General features: G+C 48.0%; 1 protein-coding gene across 1 annotated transcript in view; it reads left to right on the top strand.

Annotated features, from left to right (window-relative positions):
• colgalt1b (collagen beta(1-O)galactosyltransferase 1b) overlaps nucleotides 1-21,052 on the top strand; it is a 54,712-nt gene that overhangs the window by 13,524 nt on the left and 20,136 nt on the right. Inside the window, exons 2-3 of the mRNA XM_080216484.1 lie at nucleotides 16,235-16,345; nucleotides 18,655-18,772. Coding sequence (XP_080072610.1) covers nucleotides 16,235-16,345; nucleotides 18,655-18,772 — 229 coding nt within the window. The remainder of the gene's footprint in view (nucleotides 1-16,234; nucleotides 16,346-18,654; nucleotides 18,773-21,052) is intronic.

Genomic DNA, 21,052 nt, shown 5'->3' with positions numbered 1-21,052 from the left:
GGAACATTGCAGCAGACATGTGGGCATGGGAGCAGGGTCGTGTGTTAAAATGGCACCCGGAAGGTCAGGATCTTGATTGCGCACAGACTGTAGGTGCTCAGCAAAGCCATCACCCAGTCTACGCTTGGTCTGTCCGATATAGAGGAGACCACATTGAGAGCAGAGAATGCAATAGACCAAATTGAAAAGAGGTGCAAGTGGAATGCTGCTTAACCTGGAATGTGTGTTTTGGACCTTGGATGGGAAGTGTGGAAGAGATAAAGGGACAAGTGTTACACCTTCTGTGATTGCACGAGAAGGTGCCATGAGTGACGGGAGAGGTGTTGGGTATAATGGAGGAGTGGACTAGATTACCCCAGAGGGAACGTCTCTCCGGAATGCTGACAGAGGGAGTGAAGGGAAGATATGTTTGGTGATGGCATTACACTGGAATTGGCGAAATGGTGGATGATAATGCTTTGTGGAGGCTGGTGGGGTGAAATGTGAGAATAAGGGAGACTCTACCCTTGTCTGGGAGGGAGGGGAGGGGGTGAGGCTTGTGGCACAGGAGACAGACTGCATGTTGTGGAGGGAACTGTTGACAACTGTAGATGGGAATCCAGTATCCAGGTAGCTGTCTAGACTACAGCTCTTCACAGTCCACATCCTGTAAGGACTCCATCCCTTTCTCTCAGCTCCTACACCTCTACTGCGTTTGTTCCGATGATGCCATTTTCCAGAGTGGTGCTTCCAATACGCGCTCCTTTTTCCTCAACTACGTCTACAGTTGTCGACAGGGCCCCCAACACAACTGGTGAGAGTCGTAGTTGACATGCCAAATCTCCTTCATCTTCTGAGAAAGCAGAGGCGTTGGTGGACTTTCATAACTATAGTGTCGGCGTCGGGGGGGGAGGGATCAGGACAGGTTGTTGGTGATTTGGACACCTTAAAACTGACAACAGTGACTGTGTACCTCAAACTTTGGCTGACAGCGTGCTTTGGAATGTCACGGTGGCGCAGTGGTCAGCACTGCTGCCTCACAGCGCCAGGGAACCGGGTTCGATTCCCAGCTTGGGTCACTGTCTGTGTGGAGTTTGCACATTCTCCCCGTGTCTGCGTGGGTTTCCTCCGGGTGCTCCGGTTTCCTCCCACAGTCTGAAAGACGTGCTGGTTAGGGTGCATTGGCCGTGTTAAATGCTCCCTCGGTGTATCCAAACAGGCGCCAGAGTGTGGCGACGAGAGGATTAAGTTAATTTAATTTATTTAATAAATAAATAATGTCCTGAGGTTGTGGAAGCCGCTTTATAAATGCAAGTCCGACTTGGGTCCCTCGAGGGCTAGCAGCCCATCTTCAACTCGCTCCTCTTCTCAATTAGAGTGAATTGGAGGGGAGAGTGAGGTGGGGAAACTACACATTAACATTGTAAATTGTCAGATCCAATAATTATAATCCCCAGTCAGGCCCGGGGAGCTGGGGCTACTCTTTCATCTTGGCTGCCTGCCCGCGGGGAGTTCGATGACGCATTGACCCTGGGCCTTTAAGCTTGTTCCTCAGGGCCTGACTGGGAGCAGCCAAAGTGCTCTCAGTCACGTATTCAGCATCAAAATGCCATCAAAGGGTTTTGCAACAAGAAGAAGATGCACTTAGATAGCGCCTTTTAATGTAGTAAACTTCCCAGGGTGCTTCACAGCATAAACAAGAAAGATAAATGACCAGGAGCCAAAGAGCTGTTAAAGGACTGTAAATACTTGGGGTTACAGGGATAAGACCTGGATGGGATTGTTGTCAGTGGGCCAAATGGCCTCCCTCTGCACTGTGGGGGTTCTATGAAGGCGACATTATGAAGGAGGCATGGTGGCACAGTGGTTAGCGCTGTTGCCTCACAACGCCAGGGACCTGAGTTCGATTCCTGGCTTGGGTCACTTTCTGTGTGGAGTTTGCACATTCTCCCCGTGTCTGCGTGGGTTTCCTCCAGGTGCTCCAGTTTCCTCCCACAGTGTGAAAGACGTGCTGGTTGAATGCATAGATCGTGCTAAATTCTCCCTCAGTGTACCCAAATAGGTGCCGGAGTATGGCGATGAGGTGATTTTCACAGTAGCTTCATTGCAGTGCTAAGCCTACTTGTGACTAATAAATAAACATTAACTTTTAGACTAGAGGAAGATTCTAAGGAATGCCTTAAATGTGGAGAGTTTGAGAAGTAATTCCAGAGATTAGGCCCGGGCAGCTGCCCGGTCACCGGTGGAAGCTGGGACTGGTCAAGAGTAGAGTTGAAGGGGCCCTGAGGTGTTAGGGAAGGGTGAGGGATCTGCAAACGGTTGGAAAGTTTTCCTGGCACACACCCTGCCTCCTCCAGTATTGACATCCATGACGTGTATCTGTGGCCCTCTTGTTCAACCCTTTGACAGGAAGGTGATGTGGTTTACCATCTGGTGAGCATGAAGGTGGTGATTGTGTGAGGAGACTGGGAGGCTGTACTTCTCCCTCGCTGGACTCCTTTGAAGCCATGACGACCACAAGCTCCTCAGGCTATGGAAGGGCAAACAGGTGGAGAAGCTGTACCTTCATGTGGTGACGGCCCGCTCCCCCAGGACCTCCCGGCCCGCTCCCCAGTCTAGCTATTTTGGTCATATTGGTGGAAGGATTATTATTGCATTGGGTAAACTCCCGTACCACCCCTCAGCTAGTGCAAAGCATCTTTTACAGTGATCTGAGAGGGACTCTGGAGTCCCATACAGAATGTGGCCCCTCTGACAGGGTAGCACTTGTTTGGTACCCCACCACGACATCAGGCTGGGTTACGTCATGATGTCTCTGGAGTGAGACGGGGAACCCACAACCTTCTGACTCAAAGTAAAGTTTATTTATCAGTCACAAATAGGCTTACATTAACACTAATGAAGTTACTGTGAAAATCCCCTAGTTGCCACACTCCAGTGTCTGTTTGCGTACACTGAAGGAGAATTTAGCACGGCCAATGCATCTAACCAGCACATCTTTCAGACTGTGGGAGGAAACTGGAGCACCCGGAGGAAACCCACACAGACATGTGGAGAATGTGCAGACTCCACACACACACACACACACACACACACACACACACACACACACAAAATTAACCAAGGCCAGAGTCGAACCCAGGTTCCTGGCACTATGAGGCAGCAGCGCTAACCACTGTGCCAATGTGCTGCCCCAGAGGCAAGAGCCATTGAGCTATGGCTAGGCGCACAAAACATAAATTCACAATTGCAGCGTTGTGTAATGTAGAATCATAGAATCCCTACAGTGCAGAAGGAGGCGATTCAGCCCATCGAGCCTGGAAAGGCCCAGACCCTAACCCCATGACCCCACACATTTACCCTAGCTAGCCCTCCTGATACAAAGGGGCAATTTAGAATGGCCAATCCACCTAACCCACATATCTTAGGACTGTGGGAAGAAACCAGAGCACCTAGAGGAAACCCACGCAGACACGGGGAGAACATGCAGACAGTGACCCAAGCCGGGAATCGAACCCAGGTCCTTGGAGCTGTGAGACAGCAGTGCTAACCACTGTGCCTCCAAGCCGTCCATACATAGTTCCAGCATTAATCCCTTCCCAAGCTCTCTAATGCCGCACCCCTCCTCCGCCTCACACCAGCCAGAGGATCGGAGAGTGAAGGTGATTTGCAACGTGGCTCCAGTCTCCCCTTTTCCCTGTGAACCGACCCCAAAAATCCATTTGGAAATGCCTCACCGACAGCAACAGAACAGTTCTTTCTGTCATGTCTCGGCCCTGCTAGAACTCTGTGTGTACCTGTGCGCTGGGAAGTGGAATCCATCAGGGGAGTTGGTTTGCGCTCAAGCCTGCATTAAAGGTGTCTTTGTCTGCTGTGTGGAGTGATGCAGGCTAGATGTTGGAAGGGACAGTGCTCACTCTGTACCATGACCTTAGTCAATGTACACTCCTCCCTCTTAATTAGACCTGGGCCTCTAGCATTGCAGAAGCTGATTGCCTTTGCCTCAGAATTAGATACTGTATTCAGAAGTACACCCATTCCAAGAAAAGAGGATTCTCCGTTCTATCCATCACTGTTTTTTACCGAACATTTGGTGTCTGTACTTTCAAATGTCCAGCCGCTAAGCTCTGGAATTCATTCAACGAATGGTCACAGAATACTACAGTGCAGAAGAGGCTCTTCGGCCCATCGAGTCCGCACTGATGTATGAAAGGGTCTCACTTGCCCATCTAATCCGAATTGCCAGCACTTACCCCATAGCCCTTGAATGTTACAATGTGCCAAGTACTCATCCAGGTACTTTTTAAAAGATGTGAGGCATCCCGCCTCTGCCATTCTCCTAGGCAGCGCATTCCAGACCGTCACCACCCTCTAGGTTAAAGAAAAGTTTTTCCTGTATGCTGTACAGTTTTGGTCTCCTTACTTGAGAAAGGATATACTGGCACTGGAGGGGGTACAGAGGAGATTCACTAGGTTGATTCTGGAGTTGAGAGGGTTGGCTTATGAGGAGAGACTGAGTAGACTGGGGCTACACTCATTGGAATTCAGAAGAATGAGGGGAGATCTTATAGAAACATGTAGGATTATGAAGGGAATAGACAAGATAGAAGCAGGGAGCTTGTTTCCGCTGGCAGGTGAAACTAGAACTCGGGGGCATAGCCTCAAAATAAGGGGGAGCAGATTCAGGACTGAGTTGAGGAGGAAGTTCTTCACACAAAGGGTTGTGAGTCTGTGGAATTCCCTGCCCAGTGAAGTTGAGGCTGCCTCATTGAATGTTTTTAAGGCAAGGATAGATAAATTTTAAAGGAATTAAGGGTTATGGTGAGCGGGTGGGTAAGTGGAGCTGAGTCCGTGCAAAGATGAGCCACGATCTTAATGAATGGCGGGGCAGGCTCGAGGAGTCAGATGGCTACTCCTGCTCCTAGTTCTTATGTTCAAATCCCCCCCCCCCCGGAAACCTCCCACCCCTCACTCTTAACTTGTGTTCCCTCATAACTCACCCTTCAACCAAAGGGAACAACTGCTTCCCTATCCGCTGTGTCCATGCCCCCCATAATCTTGTACACCGCAATCAGGCCAGTCCCCAGCTTTCACTGTTCCAGATAAAACAACCCAAGCCTATCCAACTTCTTCCCCCCTGCAGCCACCTAAAATACAGCAGAAGCAGACCATCACTCTGTTTTCTGCACCCCCCCCCCACTCTTTTTCTTCTGCCATATGAGGATACTTCTCATTCGCCACTCCACACAAGAAAGCACTAACATGGATAATACTGTAATAGATAATATATAAGAAGATAAAGGCTCATAAGACAAGAGGACAACAAACCACAAGACAAGGGCAAGGCGTCTCAGGACAATAAGGGTTGGACGTGAGCTGAAAAAGTGACAGAGCACGAAGAAAAGGGGACGTGTCCCCTCTCTGTCCAACCTCTCTCTATACCTTAAATGTTCCATCCCAGGCAACAGCCTGGTGAATCCCCTCTGCACCCCTTACTGTGCAATCACATCCTTCCTGTAATGTGGCGACCAGAACTGCACACAGTACTCCAGCTGTGGCCTCACTAAAGTTGCTTGCAACTCCATCATGTCCTCTCTGCTTTTGTAATCTACACCCCAATTGATAAAGGCCACCGTGCCATACACCTTTTTCACCACCCTATGAACTCGCCTTTCCACCTTCAGATATCTATGGACAAACACGCCAAGGTCCCAGTACAGGAGGCCAATTGGCCCATCGTGTCTTTGCTGGCTCTCTACAAAACCTTCCCTAAACATCTTAACTTCCCTCTTTTTTAAGGCACTGCTTACACCTACCACCATTACCAAGCTTTGGATCATTTGTTTTAATACCTCCTTGTGTGCCTAGAGGTCCAGTTATGTTCCTGTGAACTGTTGTTGGGATGTTTACTGTGTTAAAGATGCTATATCAATGCAACATATGAACAGCAGAATTAGGAGCAAGAGTATACCACTCAGCTCCTTGAGCCTGCTCTGCCATTCAATAAAACCTCTGATCTCATTTTAAACTCAATGTATGCATTCCTAATGACCTCCTCCTGATAACCTTTCACCCCCTCGTTCATCAAGAATCTACCTTGCTCTGCCGTAAAAATATTCAGACTCTGCTCCCACTGCCTACTGAGGAAGAGTGTTCCAGACACACTCCACCCTCTGAGAGACAACAGTTCATCTCATCCCTGTCTTAAATGGGCAAACCCTAGTTTTTAAACAGTGACCTCTAGTTCTCAATACGTTATAAGAGGAAACATCCTCCCTGAGTACATTGAAGCTCATGGAATAAGATTGTGCATCTTGATGGAAGATCTTCGATTCATTATAGACTGCTTCCCAGTCTGGGTAATGGCACAGTGGTTAGCACTGCTGCCCCACAGTGCCAGGGACCAGGGTTTGATTCCTGACTTGGGTCACTGTCCGTGTGGAGTCTGCACATTCTCCCCATGTCTGCATGGGTTTCCTTCAGGTGCTTCGGTTTTCTCCCACAATACAAAAGATATGCAGGTTAGGGTGCATTGACCGTGCTAAATTCTCCCTCAGTGTACCCGAACAGGCACTGGAGTGTGGCGACTAGGGGATTTTCACAGTAACTTCATTGCAGCATTAATGTAACCCTACTTGTGACAGTAATGGATAAACTTAAAGTTAAACTTAGTCCTTCAGTGATTCCCAACAGGATCTCACTTCAGGCACCATTCTCCGGCCCCACCCATCATTGGATTCATCCATTCCCGCTGAGTGCCAGTGGACTCTGGCTGTGCCTCAGAATCTCCTGAAGGAGGTGCCAGTACATGGGGTCAGGGAATCCCAACTGGTGTGTCTTTATGCTATAGGCCTCTTGCTGCACTAACCCTGGGTCGCGTACATCCGGAGTTAAGATCCAACCTCAAACTAACTTGCACTGACCTTTACCTGGTTGTAGGTGCGACCCTTGAATACTCAGAGTTAATCCAGTCTTTGGTCCACTCTAGACTGCTTTATAACAGGGCAGGACCTCATTAGTGCTTCTGTTAAGACTAATGCAGCCTCGGCTATGACTGATTGATTCACCACGGTGCAGTACGAGGCCATTTGGCCCATCGATTCTGCACCGACTGCAATCCCACCTAGGCCCTAACCCCATAGTCCCCACATATTTACCCCACTAATCTCTCTAACCTAGGCATCTCAGGACATTAAGGGGCAATTTAGCGTGGCCAATCCATCTAACCCACACATCTTTGGACTGTGGGAGGAAACCAGAGCACCAGAGGAAACCCGTGCAGACATGGGGAGAACATGCACAGTCCTCCCAGACACGGGGAGAATGTGCAAACTCCACAGAGATGGTGACCCAAGCCAGAATCGAACCCGGGTCCCTGGAGCTGTGAGGCAACAGTGCTAACCACTGTGCTACCGTGCTGCCCGTAATTCGGGGATGGCTCAGGGGCCACCTGCCAGGGTCACAAGGAATGTGGCTGTTACGGACTGTACTTCTCACACAAATAGGTCTTGGGCAGCACAGTGGTTAGCACTGTTGCCTCATAGCGCTAGGGATCCGGGTTTGATTCTGGCTTGGGTCACCATCTCTGTGGAGTTTGCACCATCTCTGTGGAGTTTGCACATTCTCCCCGTGTCTGCGTGGGTTTCCTCCGGGTGCTCCAGTTTCCTCCCACACTCCAAAGATGAGCAGGTGGATTAGCCATACTAAATTGCCCTTTGGTGTCCAAAATTGTGTAGATTAGGGGAATTAGCCATGGGAAATTTTGATTTGATTTATTATTGTCACAGTTATTAGTATACAGTGAAAAGTGTTGTTTCTTGTGCGCTATACAGACAAAAGCATATGGTTCATGAAGAAGGAAAGGAAAGGGTGCAGAATGTAGTGTTACGGTAATAGCTAGAGTGCAGAGTGTTTATTAGAGTTAGGGCAGAGTTTTAAAAGCACCAGATAAAAGTAAAAGATAGAATTAGATTGTTTGCTGGGCACAGCTTGCAAGGACAGAAGCTGTTCTTGAGCTGGTTGATATGTGTCCTCAGACTTTTGTATCTTTATCCCGACGGAAGAAGGTGGAAGAGAGAATGTCCGGGGTGCTTGGGGTCCTTAATTTTGCTGGCTGCTTTTCCGAGGCAGCAGGAAATGTAAACAGAGTCAATGGATGGGAGGCTGGTTTGCGTGATGGCCTGGGCTACATTCATGACCCTTTGTAGTTCCTTGCGGTCTTGGTCAGAGCAGAAGCCCATACCAAGCTGTGATACAACCAGAAAGGGTGAGCGGTCACACGACACCAGGTTATAATCCTACAGGTTTGTTTGAAATCACAAACTTTTGGAGGTCCTGACGAGGGAGCAGTGCTCCACAAGCTAGTGATTTCCGCTAAACCTGTTGGACTATAACCTGGTGCCGTGTGACCTCGCATCCTGTCCACCCCAGTCCAACACCGACATCACCACATCATATTCTCGAAGGATGCTTTCTATGGTGCATCTGTGAAGGATGGCACATTCAGAGAGCTGGCACAGGCACGGTGGGCCGAGTGGCCTCCTGTGGCAGTGAAAACTGGCCACGTTTCTGAGGTCAATGGCTCAGCACGCTCAGGAAAAATAGCTGGCAAACCAAACATCAAATCGGATTTAGTGACCACTGTCATTAGTGGAGAATGCAAGTCACATGCCCCAGAGATTTGCTTTTGCCGCAGGAGCACTAACTACTGTTCAATTGCTTAATTACCAGTTCGTCATCCCCTTAGCTTTAACTCTGAGTAGACCTCATTATTAAATGATCAGTAAATAATTGTACTCATTATTAGTGCTGTGACTAACTTCTGTAAAACTCTGAAGTCTACAACTTGTTACTGTACTTACCGTTTAGCTGGCAGATCTTGAGGGCACACGAGGCCCCCCCTCCCTCCCCACTGCTAACACATACTGATCCCCCTTTCGCCCCCACGTCATCTGCTGATTCCTTTTCCTTGTAAGGTGATTAAGAAGTGGCGCAGTGGTTAGCACTGCTGCCTCACTGCACTGGAGACCCAGGTTCGATTCCTAGCCTGGGTCACTGTCTGTGTGGAGTCTGCATGCTCTCCCTGTGTCTGCTTGGGTTAAAGTTCTTCAAGTTTTATTAGTCACAAGTTGGCTTACGTTAACACTGCAATGAAGTTACTGTGAAAATCTGCTGGCCGCCACATTCCAGTGCCTGTTTGGGTACCTTAAGGGGTAATTCAGCACGGCCAATGTACCTAACCCGTGCGTCTTTGGACTGTGGGAGGAAACCGGAGCACCGGGAGGAAACGCACACAAACACAGAGACAATGTGCAAACTCAAAGAACAAAGACTCCACACAGACAGTGACCCAAGCTGGGAATGTGTGGGTTACGTTGATTGGCCATGTTAAATTGACGCTAGTATCAGGGGATTAGCAAGGTAAACGTGGGGTTATGGGGAAAGGGCCTAGGTGGGATTGTGGTCGGTACAGACTCAATGCATTGTAGGGATTCTATTCTATGATTCTGTTCTATCCTTATTTCCCTTGGATTAGGTGAAGCTGAGGGAGTCGGGGGGGCGGTGGAGGGAGGTTTAATTGAGACATAGAAAATTGAGGGGCTTAAATAGCGAGACAACATGAGAGGAAAGTGATTCATAGAAGGATTAGACGGTGGTACGGATTTGAAACTCGCTGCTTAAAGGGTGATAGAGGCAGGAACTCACCATATTTAGAATGGTGCTTGGATATCTACTCGAGGAGCTGTGACCTGCACCGATAGGACTGCGAACCGAAAGCTTAAAGTTTATTTATTAGTCACAAGTAAGGTTTACATTAATGAAGTTACTGTGAAAGTCCCCTAGTTGCCATACGCCGGTGCCTGTTCGGGCCAATGCACCCTAACCAGCCTTTCAGACTGAGAGGAGACTGGAGCACCCGAAGGAAACCCACGCAGACACGGAGAGAACTCCACACAGACGTTGACCCGAACCAGGAATCGATCCCGGGTCCCTGACGGTCTGAGACAGCAGTGCTAACCACTGTGTCACCGTGCCGGCTAGCTGAGGGAGATGGGATTAGGCTGGGTAGCTCTCTGCTGACCAGCATGGAGAATGGACCAAATGGCCTCCTTCTGTGTAAACACAGTAAAAAGTCTGACAACACCAGGTTTTAGTCCAACCTATTTATTTGATAATAAGACTTTTTACTGTGTTTACACCAGTCCAACGCCGGCATACCCACATCACTCCTTCTGTGTCACAGGTTTTCTGTTATTCAGTGTTGGCTTATCCTTTGCAGTGTCTGAACTGCAAACTTATGGCCCCTTAAGCCCAAGTTAAATAACACTCAATTCTCAGGGCGGACAGCAGGAAGATTTATATCCCCAAACTATGGCCCGCGGGCCGCATCCGGATCGGAGTTTGGAGACCGCTGATCTATATCATAAAGGCATTCAGCGCAGAAGAGGCCCTTCGGCCCATCGAGTCTGCACTGACATTTTAGAAACACCTGAACTCCCACCTAATCCCATCTGCCATCAATTGGCCCATAGCCCGGAATGTTATGGCGTGCCAAGTACTCATCCAGGTATTTTTTAAAGGATGTGAGGCATCCCACCTCCACCACCCTCCCAGGCAGCGCACCATCCTCTGGGTAAAAACATTTTTTCCCTCACATCCCCCCCAAACCTCTGGCCTCATCTTGAACCCATGTCCTCTCATAACTGGTCCTTAAACTAAGGGGAACAGCTGTTCCTTATCCACTCTGTCCCTCATACTGTTGTACACCTCAATCGCCCCTCAGTCTTCTCTGCTCCAATGAAAACAACCCAAGCCCACCCAACCTCTCTTCATAATTTAAATGTAGATTATTACTCTGATGGCATAATTTTGAGCCAAAGGGGTGGATCTCCTTGTTCACCCTGAATAATGCTTCCCTCAAACTTTTGGAAGGCACAGACATTAGTTTGGATTTGGCTTCCACTGCAGGGGATCTGTGGCATCTGCAAACAGGGGGACCAGCCAACCAATCAAACTGAAGAATTCTCACAGATAGAAAAGCAGGAAATGCAGATTACATTCCAATCATGTTGCCACAAACACAATAAGAGTTGGAAGATACACCGGAAATTAAGAACATAAGAAATAGGAGCAGGAGTAGGCCAGCTAGCCCTTCGAGCCTGCCCCGCCATTCAATAAGATCATGGCTGATCTGTCGTGGCTCAGTTCCACATTCCTGCCCTCTCCCCATAACCCTTAATCCCCTCGCTTATCAAAAACCCATCAACCCGCGTCTTAAAAATATTTAGCGAGGCAGCCTCCACCACCTCAATGGGCAGAGAATTCCAGAGATTCAACACCCTTTGAGTGAAGAAGTTCCTCCTCAACTCTGTTCTAAACTGCCCCCCCTTTATCTTGAGGCTGTGCCCTCTAGTCCTACTGTCCTTTCTGAGCGGGAAGAGTCTCTCCACCTCTATCCTATCCATCCCATTCATCACCTTATAGGTCTCAATGAGATCTCCCCTCATTCTTCTAAACTCTAACGAGTACAAGCCTAGTTTATTCTTCATTGCAGTGTAACTTCATTGCAGTGTTAATGTAAGCTGACTTGTGGCACGAATAAATAGAAAAAAACCTCTCAAAAGAAGCACAGTCAGAAAGACTCAATCTTTGTTCGGCAGCTTATGTTGTAACAGCGTTAAACCTGAGACTCAACTTCCATCCCTAAGAAACACCCTCCTCACCACACTGTCAAACTGGAGGAAACATGCACTAACAACTCACTTATTTGTTAGAATTTAAAGTTTATTTATTCCTCCTTGGCGGCACGGTAGCACAGTGGGTTAGCACTGCTGCTTCACAGCTCCAGGGACCTGGGTTCAAATCCTGGCTCGGGTCACTGCCTGTGTTGCACATTCTCCTCGTGTCTGCGTGGGTCTCCTCCAGGTGCTCCGGTTTCCTCCCACAGTCCAAAGATGTGCGGGTTAGGTTGATTGGCTATGCTAAAAAGAATTGTCCTTCGTGTCCTGAGATGCGGAGGTTAGAGGGATATGGGGGTATAATACGTAGGGATATGGGGGTATAATACGTAGGGATATGGGGGTATAATACGTAGGGATATGGGGGTATAATACGTAGGGATATGGGGGTATAATACGTAGGGATATGGGGGTATAATACGTAGGGATATGGGGGTATAATACGTAGGGATATGGGGAGAGGGCCTGGGTGGGATTGTGCTCGGTACAGACTCGATGGGCTGAATGCCCTCTTTCTGCACCATAGGATTTCTAAGATTGTCTGCGTCAATTTTCCATAATTTGCTTCCATGTGCTTTAGATACGACAGACAGACAGATCAAACCACCCACCCCAACCACCACACACTGCCCCAATAACTCTTCCTGGAAATATCCCCAATCAATCCTCGACATCTCCAACCTCACACACAGGATTCAACCACACCCGACCGAACTAAATGTTCACTAACTCCCAATCTTAACAGGGTGAATCTCACGACAGCTAATTCTTGAACTAAACAAAAACAATTTTTCATTCCAATTACTCCGTTTGAGATTATATAACAAGATATAACACAGAAATCCCGCAATGCACATGAATGAAACAGCAGTCACTGCTCTGTCTCTCTCACCACGCCAACTCCTCATTCTTTGCCCAACATTTAATTTTTATCTCCTTCACCTACCTCTCTTTCCTCATCTAAACCTCCAACCCACACACTCTCCCGAAGCCCTGTGCTCCAGTGCCCGCTCTCCAAACTCTCTTCTCCCCTTTATAACCCCCCCTCCTCCTCTCCCCACCTCCACGTTATCCCCATTAACACTCTTCAGCCCCCTACTCTCCCCCCCCCCCTCCTCAGCCCCCCCCCCCCCCTCCCCCTACTATTAATGGAGGAACTTGAAAAGGAAAACACAAACTTTAAAAAGAACCTTGAAAAATTTTGGAGTTTTTAAATGGTCTTCTGAAGGAATGCTATTCCACACTTGTAAAATTAATTTCTCAGGGCCAGAGATCGATGTTTAGTAACCGTGATTTACAATGCCATTAAAAGCTCAATTACTGCTGATTGAACAGAGCTTCTTACAAGGTTTAGAAGACTTTATGGTGTCTGGCAAACGTCTTTCACTTCTTGCAAGAGATTTTGAGTAAAGTAATTGGTGTCACTTCCTATATTCGGGTTTACTTGGAAAGCTTTTGGCAAAGTTCCACATGAAAGACTTTATTGAGCAAAAACTGGCATTATTCCAGGCCTCAGCCTTGGACCGTGTAAGAAATGGAAAACAAAAGGTAGTGTTCAAAAAAAAGTAGAGTTTTAGGTGGGAGAAGAGTGTTGAGGTGAATCGCACAGAGATCAAAGGTTTGCTTGCCTGCTTTCTGGTGGACATAATTGTTGACAAATCTAATATAACAAGATTGGTGGATGTGGAGGAGGCAGCTAAAGATTTACAGAGGGATTTGGATCACTGTTGGACAGGCACATCGCAATGATGTTTAACTTTGCAGGATTTGCACATAAGTCGTACAGATGTGAGTCTTGAATATGCAATAAATAAAATGGAATTGGAACATTAGGAAGGAAGTAACTACAGACACAACTCAAAGTGTTGAAGCAAGCTAGTGGAAAGACATTTTCCTTTGCTACAGTAGTGTTTTTTTTTTAATTAGTGTCACAAATAGGCTTACAATAACACTGCAATGAAGTTACTGTGAAAATCCCCTAGTCGCCCCACCCCAGTGCTTGTTTGGGTACACCGGGAGAGAATTTAGCATGTCCCGTACACCTAACCAGCACATCTTTCAGACTGTGGGAGAAAACCCACGCTGACACGGGGAGAACGTGCAGACTCATCATAGACAGTGACCTAAACTAGGAATCGAACCCTGAGCCGTGCCGCTGTGAGGCAGCAACACTAACCACTGTGCCAGGTTCAGTTCTAAAAATGTTATACTGTACCATATAATGCACAGAGCAGATTACTCTTGGATGCTATAACATGAGTTGCATTTTAATGGAGTGGCAGATCCCACCTCCCCCACCCCTTCCCCTTTTTTAGGTATGGGGCTTCCACCCCACACTGGATAGTGAGAAGCCACTGGAGGAAGGGTAGAATTCAGGCTGGGGTGCAATCAGCGTAATGGGGTGCAGGAGAAGGCTCTGGGGGGGGGCCAAGGTTTTGGAAAGCAGGCAAGGAAGAACAAAGGGGTAGTTAAGACGTTTGGTGATGGGAGGGATGCTCCCCTCCCTCCCCCCCTCTGATTGATGTGCAACAGGTTCAATTATTTATTCAAATGGAATTTAACAAGATTGGTGGATGTAGAGGAGGCAGCTAAAGATTTCCAGAGGGATTCGGAGCACTGTTGGACAGACACATCACGAATGATGTTTAACTTTGCAGGATTTGCACATAAGCCATACAGATGTGAATCTTGAACATGCAATAAATAAAATGGAATTGGAACATTAGGAAGGAAGTAACTACAGACGCAACATTTTGATTTGATTTATTTGATCGTCACATGTATTGTCACAGTGAAAAGTATTGTTTCTTGCGCACTGTACAGACAAAACATACCATAGAGAAGGCAATGAGAGAGTGCAGAATGTAGTTACAGTCATAGCTAGGTTGTAGAGAAAGATCTACTTAATGCGAGGTAGGTCCATTCAAAAGTCTGACGGCAGCAGGGAAGAAGCTGTTCTTGAGTCAGTTGGTACGTGACCTCAGACTGTTGTATCTTTTTCCCGAAGGAAGAAGATGGAAGAGAGAATGTCTGGGGTGCGTGGGGTCCTTAATTATGCTGGCTGCTTTGCCGAGGCAGTGCGAAGTATAGACAAAGTCAATGGATAGGGGGCTGATTTGCGTGATGGATTGGGCTACATTCATGACCTTTTGTAGTTCCTTGCAGTTTTGGGCAGAGCAGGAGCCCAGACCAAGCTGTGATACAACCAGGAAGAATGCTTTCTGTGGTGGCAGATGGTTCAGGGCGTACCTGCTCCTGCTGTGAGACTGAGCCCTGTTGCATCTGTTTTCCTCCTTCCTTCCTTCGCTCAGCAGTGTTTGATTACAGCTCTTGTGTGGAGCTCCTGCAGACTAACCTGAGACCAGGTTTGGAGAGCAGCGTTGACAGCTTATTGCAGTCAGAGACCGGAGCCTGTTTTAGCAGCAAACAGGGTATGTTTGCAGCCTTGGCTCAGCTGGTAGCACACACGTCTCTTGAGTCAGAAGGTTGTGGGTTCAAATCCCACTCCCACAACGCTTGGCGCACCGTCAAAGCTGACGCACTAATGCAGTGCTGAGGGAGCACTACATTGTTGGGGGTGCCATCATTCAACTGAGACACTGAACTGCACCCCAAAAAGCATCTTCTCTCAATCTGCAGCACCAGAATAGATGGTCTGTTCATTCATCTCTGTGCTGTTTATGGGACATGATGCTTTACGAATTGTTTGTCCTGTTTCTCTATTACACTTTGCCAGTGCCTCAGTGGATGTGATGTCCTTCGGATGGGAAAGGCACCATCTAAATGCAAAGAGGGTCAGTTTTCAGAAACTAAAAGCAGGAGTAGACCATTTGTCCCTTCGAGCCTGCTGCAACATTCATTTCACTCATGACTGAACGTAGAATTCAATATCCCAATCCTTATGGTGGCACAGTGGCTAACAGTGCCAGGGACTCCGGGTTCGATTCCCAGCCTTGGGTCACTGTGTGTGTGGAGTCTGCACATTCTCCCCGTGTCTGAGTGGGTTTCCTTCAGGTGCTCAGGTTTCCTCCCACAATCCGAAAGACGTGCTGGTTAGGGTGCATTGCCTGTGCTAAATTCTCCCTCAGTGTACCCGGACAAGTGCCGGAGTATGGGGGATTTTCACAGTACCTTCATTGCAGCGTTAATTTAAACCTACTTGGGACTAATAAATAAATTTTAACTTTTCTTTCCCCCATCTCCCTCGATCCCTTTAGCCTCAAGAGCTATATCGAATTTCTTCTCGAAATCAGACAGTGTTTTGACTTCAGCTACTTTCTGTGGGAGTGAATTCCACACATTCACCACCCTCTGGGTGAAGAAATTTCTCCTCACCTCAGTTCTATCCTCAAACTATGACCCCCTCGCTCTGGACTCCCCCACCATCGAGAACATTCTTTCTGAACCTACCCCTGTCTAACCCTGTTAGAATTTTATATGTTTCTGTGGATTGGAGAGAACTCCGCTGTATGCAGTGATTACGGTTTATTACATCTGTGTTCTTTTCTGTACCGCAGGATAGCAACAGACCACAATGTGGATAATACCACAGCAGTGCTGAGGGAATGGCTGGTGAATGTACAAGGACTCTACCATTCTGTCGAGTGGAGACCCATGGATGAACCAAAGTGAGTCCCGCTGTTGGCTGCAGCCCAGAATCCCTTTCCTATCGGGCAGCTTCTGTTCACTCTCGTCATTGTCAGTGGAAGAGACTTTGACCGAGTGCAAACATTGAGCTGGTGACGAGTTTGAGTGTGTTTTGGCACTGACTTGTCATACCGAGAGCTAGTTTGAGATGATCAGTTGTTACGATAATAATGAGTAGCTTTTATTAAAGTTTATTTATTAGTGTTACAAGTAAGGCTTGCGTTAACACTGCAATGAAGTTACTGTGAAAATCCCCCAGTCGCCATACTCTGGTGCCTGCTCACTGAGGGAGAATTTAGCACAGCCAATGCACCTAACCAGCACGTCTTTCGGAGGAAACCGGAGCACCCGGAGGAAACCCACGGGGAGAGCGTACAGTCCCCGGCACAGTCAGTGGGCAAAGACTGGAATTGAACCCGGGCCCCTGGTGCTGTGATGCAGCAGTGATAACCACTGTGCCACCATGCTGCTATAGAACCATAGAACATTACAGCACTGAAACAGGCCTTTTCTGCCTAGTCCCACTGACCTGCACCTGGACCATATCCCTCCACACCCCCTAAGCACCTCTGCCCTTAGCAGTTGCGGGAAGAGATTTCCCCCCTCACTCAATCAGGAAGCAGGGTCTCTCCATGTTTACACAGTGCCAGGCAGCTACAGTCCTGCTGCAGTAACACTAATATTTGCTTCTAGCACTAGTTTTTGGGCGGGTACTCGCTCGCCATATTCAGTGGCCTTAGTAAATCTGGTAGGTTTACACTATGTTGCCACTGGCTGTCCATTAGACACTGTGATCTCAGTGAATATTTGGATTTCTTGTGTGCCAGGCACTCGATTTAGTTGGCCACCTCAAGCGAGGGGAAGGCTAAAACAAAGTATCGAATGAAAGGCTGGTCTTGTTGGGTGGCACAGTGGTTAGAGCCACTGCCTCTCAGCTCCAGGGACCTGGGTTCAATTCCAGCCTTGGGTCACTGTCTGTGTGGAGTTTGCACATTCTCCTCGTGTCTGAGTGGGTTTCTTTCAGGTGCTTTGGTTTCCTCCCACAGTCCAAAGATATGCGGGTTAGGTGGATTGGCCATGCTAAGTTGCTCCTTGGTGTCAGGGGGATTAAAAAAAAACAAAGAACAAGACAGCACGGGAAACAGGCCCTTCGGCCCAATGAGCCCGCACCACCATTTTAACATTGTGAGCTCCCTCTTCCACCCATGACCCTGTCTATGCTTATGGCACTCCACATTGAGGGGAGACTAACTAGGGACAACTTGTTACACCAATCAGCCGAAGAGCGCATCTTTGGGATTAGCAGGGGTTACAGGGATAGGCCCTAGGTTGGATTATGCTTTGATGGGCTGAATGGCTTCCTTCTGTACTGAAGGGATTCTGTGATTTTAAGGAATAATATAAACACAGTATGTTGTTGTTGAAGCTCTTCCCATATCGTTTTCAGAGGATGAATGAATGCGGGGCTCGGGTTTACAGCAGTGTATTGTTCAGTCAGTGTATGGTACAATTGTGTTAATATCCATATTGTGGTCTGTTGTTAGCCTGCAGAACAGAAAAGGACACAAATGTATGAAATCTCAATTACTGTTTATAGTGGAGTGCCAAACAAGAAAATAGACCCTCTTTGTATTTGTATGGTACCTTTCATACCCTATGGGTGTCACATCTAATGAGGCACTGGTCAAGTGTGACCTTTGTCCTGTCCTGTTACAATATTGGGGTTGGATTGGGCAAGCTGTCTTGTGTTGGAGAGGCTGGACTTGTGCCCACTAGAGTCTAAAAGAATAAGAGGTGACTTGATTGAAACATGCAAGATCCTGAGGGGTGTTGACCGGGTGGCTGTGGAGAGGATGTTTCCTCTTGTGGGAGAGTCTAGAACTGGGGGGGGGTCTCTGTTTAAAAATAATGGGGTCGCCCATTGAAAACGAAGGAAAGTTTCTTTCTCTGAGTTCCGTGAGGCTTTGGAAGTCTCTCAAAAGGCGGAGGAAGATCAGCCTTTGATTATCTTTAAGGCAGATGGAGTACCTCTTTGGTAAGTAAAGGGGATGGAGGGTCACTGGGGGTAGGCAGGAATGTGAAGTTGAGGTTAAAATTAGGCCAGCCAAAGTCTTATTGAATGGCGGGGCAGGCTTGATGGGCTGAGTGGCCTACTCCTGCACCCAACTTGGATGACAAATTGGGCGGCGTGAACGGAGGGGAGCGGTTGGTCAGGCAGTTGTCTTGCTGTAATGATGGTGTCCTGTTGGATACTAATGTCCTGTATGTGCTTTGCAATGTTGGCTTTCAGATCCTACTTCGATGAAATGGGGCCTAAGCACTGGTCTGACTCTCGATACGAGCACGTGATGAAGCTCAGACAAGCAGCACTGAACTCAGCGAGGGATCGGTGGGCTGATTATATTTTGGTGAGGACAGCACCATTACAGCAGAGGTTCTCTGCGTGTCAGAGACACACCTAACGAGCTGTAGAGATTGCTTTGGTGTTTACTACTGCTGCCATAGGGATTGTTCATCAGACAGTTCATTGAGGGGAGGTCTGTGTGCTTTAATCTGAATCCCAAATGCACAAGTTAGCCATAGCTCAGTGGATCTTGGCCCTGAGTGAGAATGTCGTAGGTTCAAGTCCCACTCCGGAGTGTAAAATCTCAGCAGACGTTCAGTGCAGTACTGAGGGAGTGCTGCACTGTCGGGGGTACTTACTTTCAGAAAAGGTGTTAATCCGAGGCCCCCTCAGGCAGGTACGAAAGGAATTTATAGAATCCCTACAGGGCTGAAGGAGGCTATTTAGCCCATCGAGTCAGTATCAACCTCAATCCCACCCTATTCCTGTAATCCCACATATTTACCCTGCTAATCCTCCTGACACTAGGGTCAATTTAGTATGGCCAATCAACCCATATTTGGATTGCGGGAGGAAACTGCAGCACCCAGAGAAAACCCACATTTTTTAAATTCATTCGGGGGACATGGGTTTCGCTGGCTGGGACAGCATTTATTGCCCATCCCTAGTTGCCCTTGGAGGGCAGTTGAGAGTCAACCATATTGCTGTGGCTCTGGGGTCACATGATTGGGTAAGGAGGGCAGATTTCCTTCCCTAAAGGGACATTAGTGAACCAGATGGGTTTTTCTGACAATGGTTTCATGGTCATCAGTAGATTCTTAATTCCAGATATTTTTTACTGAATTCAGATTCCACCATCTGCCATAGCGGGATTCGAACCCGGGTCCCCAGGACATGAGCTGAGTTTCTGGATTAATAATCTAGCGATAATATCACCAGGCCATCACCTCCCCCTTAGACGCAGGAAGAACGTGCACACTCTGCACAGACAGTGACCCAAGCCGGGAATTGAACCCAGTTCCCTGGTGCTGTGAGGCAGCCGTGCTAACCACTGTGCTGCCATGAGTGGTTTGAAAGGGAGCAGGGAAGATTCACCCCGCCCCCCACACACCCACACACACACACACACACACACACACACACACACCCACACCCACACACACAGCCCCCACCACCACCACCAATGTTGTGGGCCAATATTTACCCCTCAACCCAGTATCACCAAAACAGATCACCTGGTCACATGCTGTATTTGGGAGCTTGCTGTGTACATATTGCTTCCTACATTACAACAATGATTAGAGTGCATTGACTGTAAAATGCTTTGGGATGACCTGGGGCTCAAACAAATTCCTCCTTGTTCTCCTGTACTCCAGCGAGTACAAGCCCAATCTACTCTATTGCTCCTCATACGGCAGCCCCTTTAAACCTGGAACCAGGGTGAACCTCTTCTGAACCGCCTCCAGTGCCACCACATCCAGGTAGGCCAGACCAGGCAGAGGCAGCAGATTTCCCTTCCTAAAGGACTTGCTTTTACAACAATCAATGATAGTTTCACAGTCATCATTACTGAGACTAACTTTATATTCCAGATTTTTATTAATTGAATTTAAATTCCATTTGCTGCCATTGTGGGATTTGAACCCAGTGTCCCCACAATATAAACCCATGCCTCTGGGTTACTAGGTCAGCGAGTGACATTACCACTGCGCCATCTCCCCAGAGGCAAGACTGCTGACGCACCTCTGAGAACAGTTTGAAGCCAATTGTCAGTGTCAGACTGGGTGTACCTCTCCCATCTTGTGCTACAGCAGCTCCATGAGAATGAAATGAGTGGCACGGTGGCACAGTGGTTAGCACCACTGCCTCACAGCGCCAGGGACCCAGGTTCGATTCCCAGCTTAGGTCACTGTATGTTTGTAGTCTGCACGTACTCCCTGTGTCAGCATGGGTTTCCCCCAGGTGCTCCAGTTTCCTCCCACAGTCCAAAGATGTCCGTGTTGGGTTTATTGCTTGTGCTAAATTGCCTCTTAGTGTCAGGCAGACTAGCTAGGGTAAATGCAAGGGGTTACAGGCATAGGGCCAGGGTGGAATTGTGGTCAGTACAGACTCAATAGGCTGAATGGCCTCCTGCACTGATTCTAATCCTTCCGAGTTGGGGAGGACGAGAGTTGGGGAGGGATTGATTCTCTGAAAGAAGTTGGTGGGATAGATAGAAAGACCCTCTACCTTCTGATGTGGGAGTTCAGAACCATGGGGCAGAAGCTTAACATTACAGCTAGACTCTTAGGCTGATGTTAGGAAGCATACAGCTATGCGATAGTTATTGGATTGGCAAGTGTGC

This window comes from Carcharhinus amblyrhynchos, chromosome 33 (assembly GCF_965287045.1).
Source record: "Carcharhinus amblyrhynchos chromosome 33, sCarAmb.v2.hapA, whole genome shotgun sequence".
NCBI classification, from domain to species: domain Eukaryota; kingdom Metazoa; phylum Chordata; class Chondrichthyes; order Carcharhiniformes; family Carcharhinidae; genus Carcharhinus; species Carcharhinus amblyrhynchos.
This window is presented reverse-complemented; position numbering and strand designations above follow the sequence as displayed.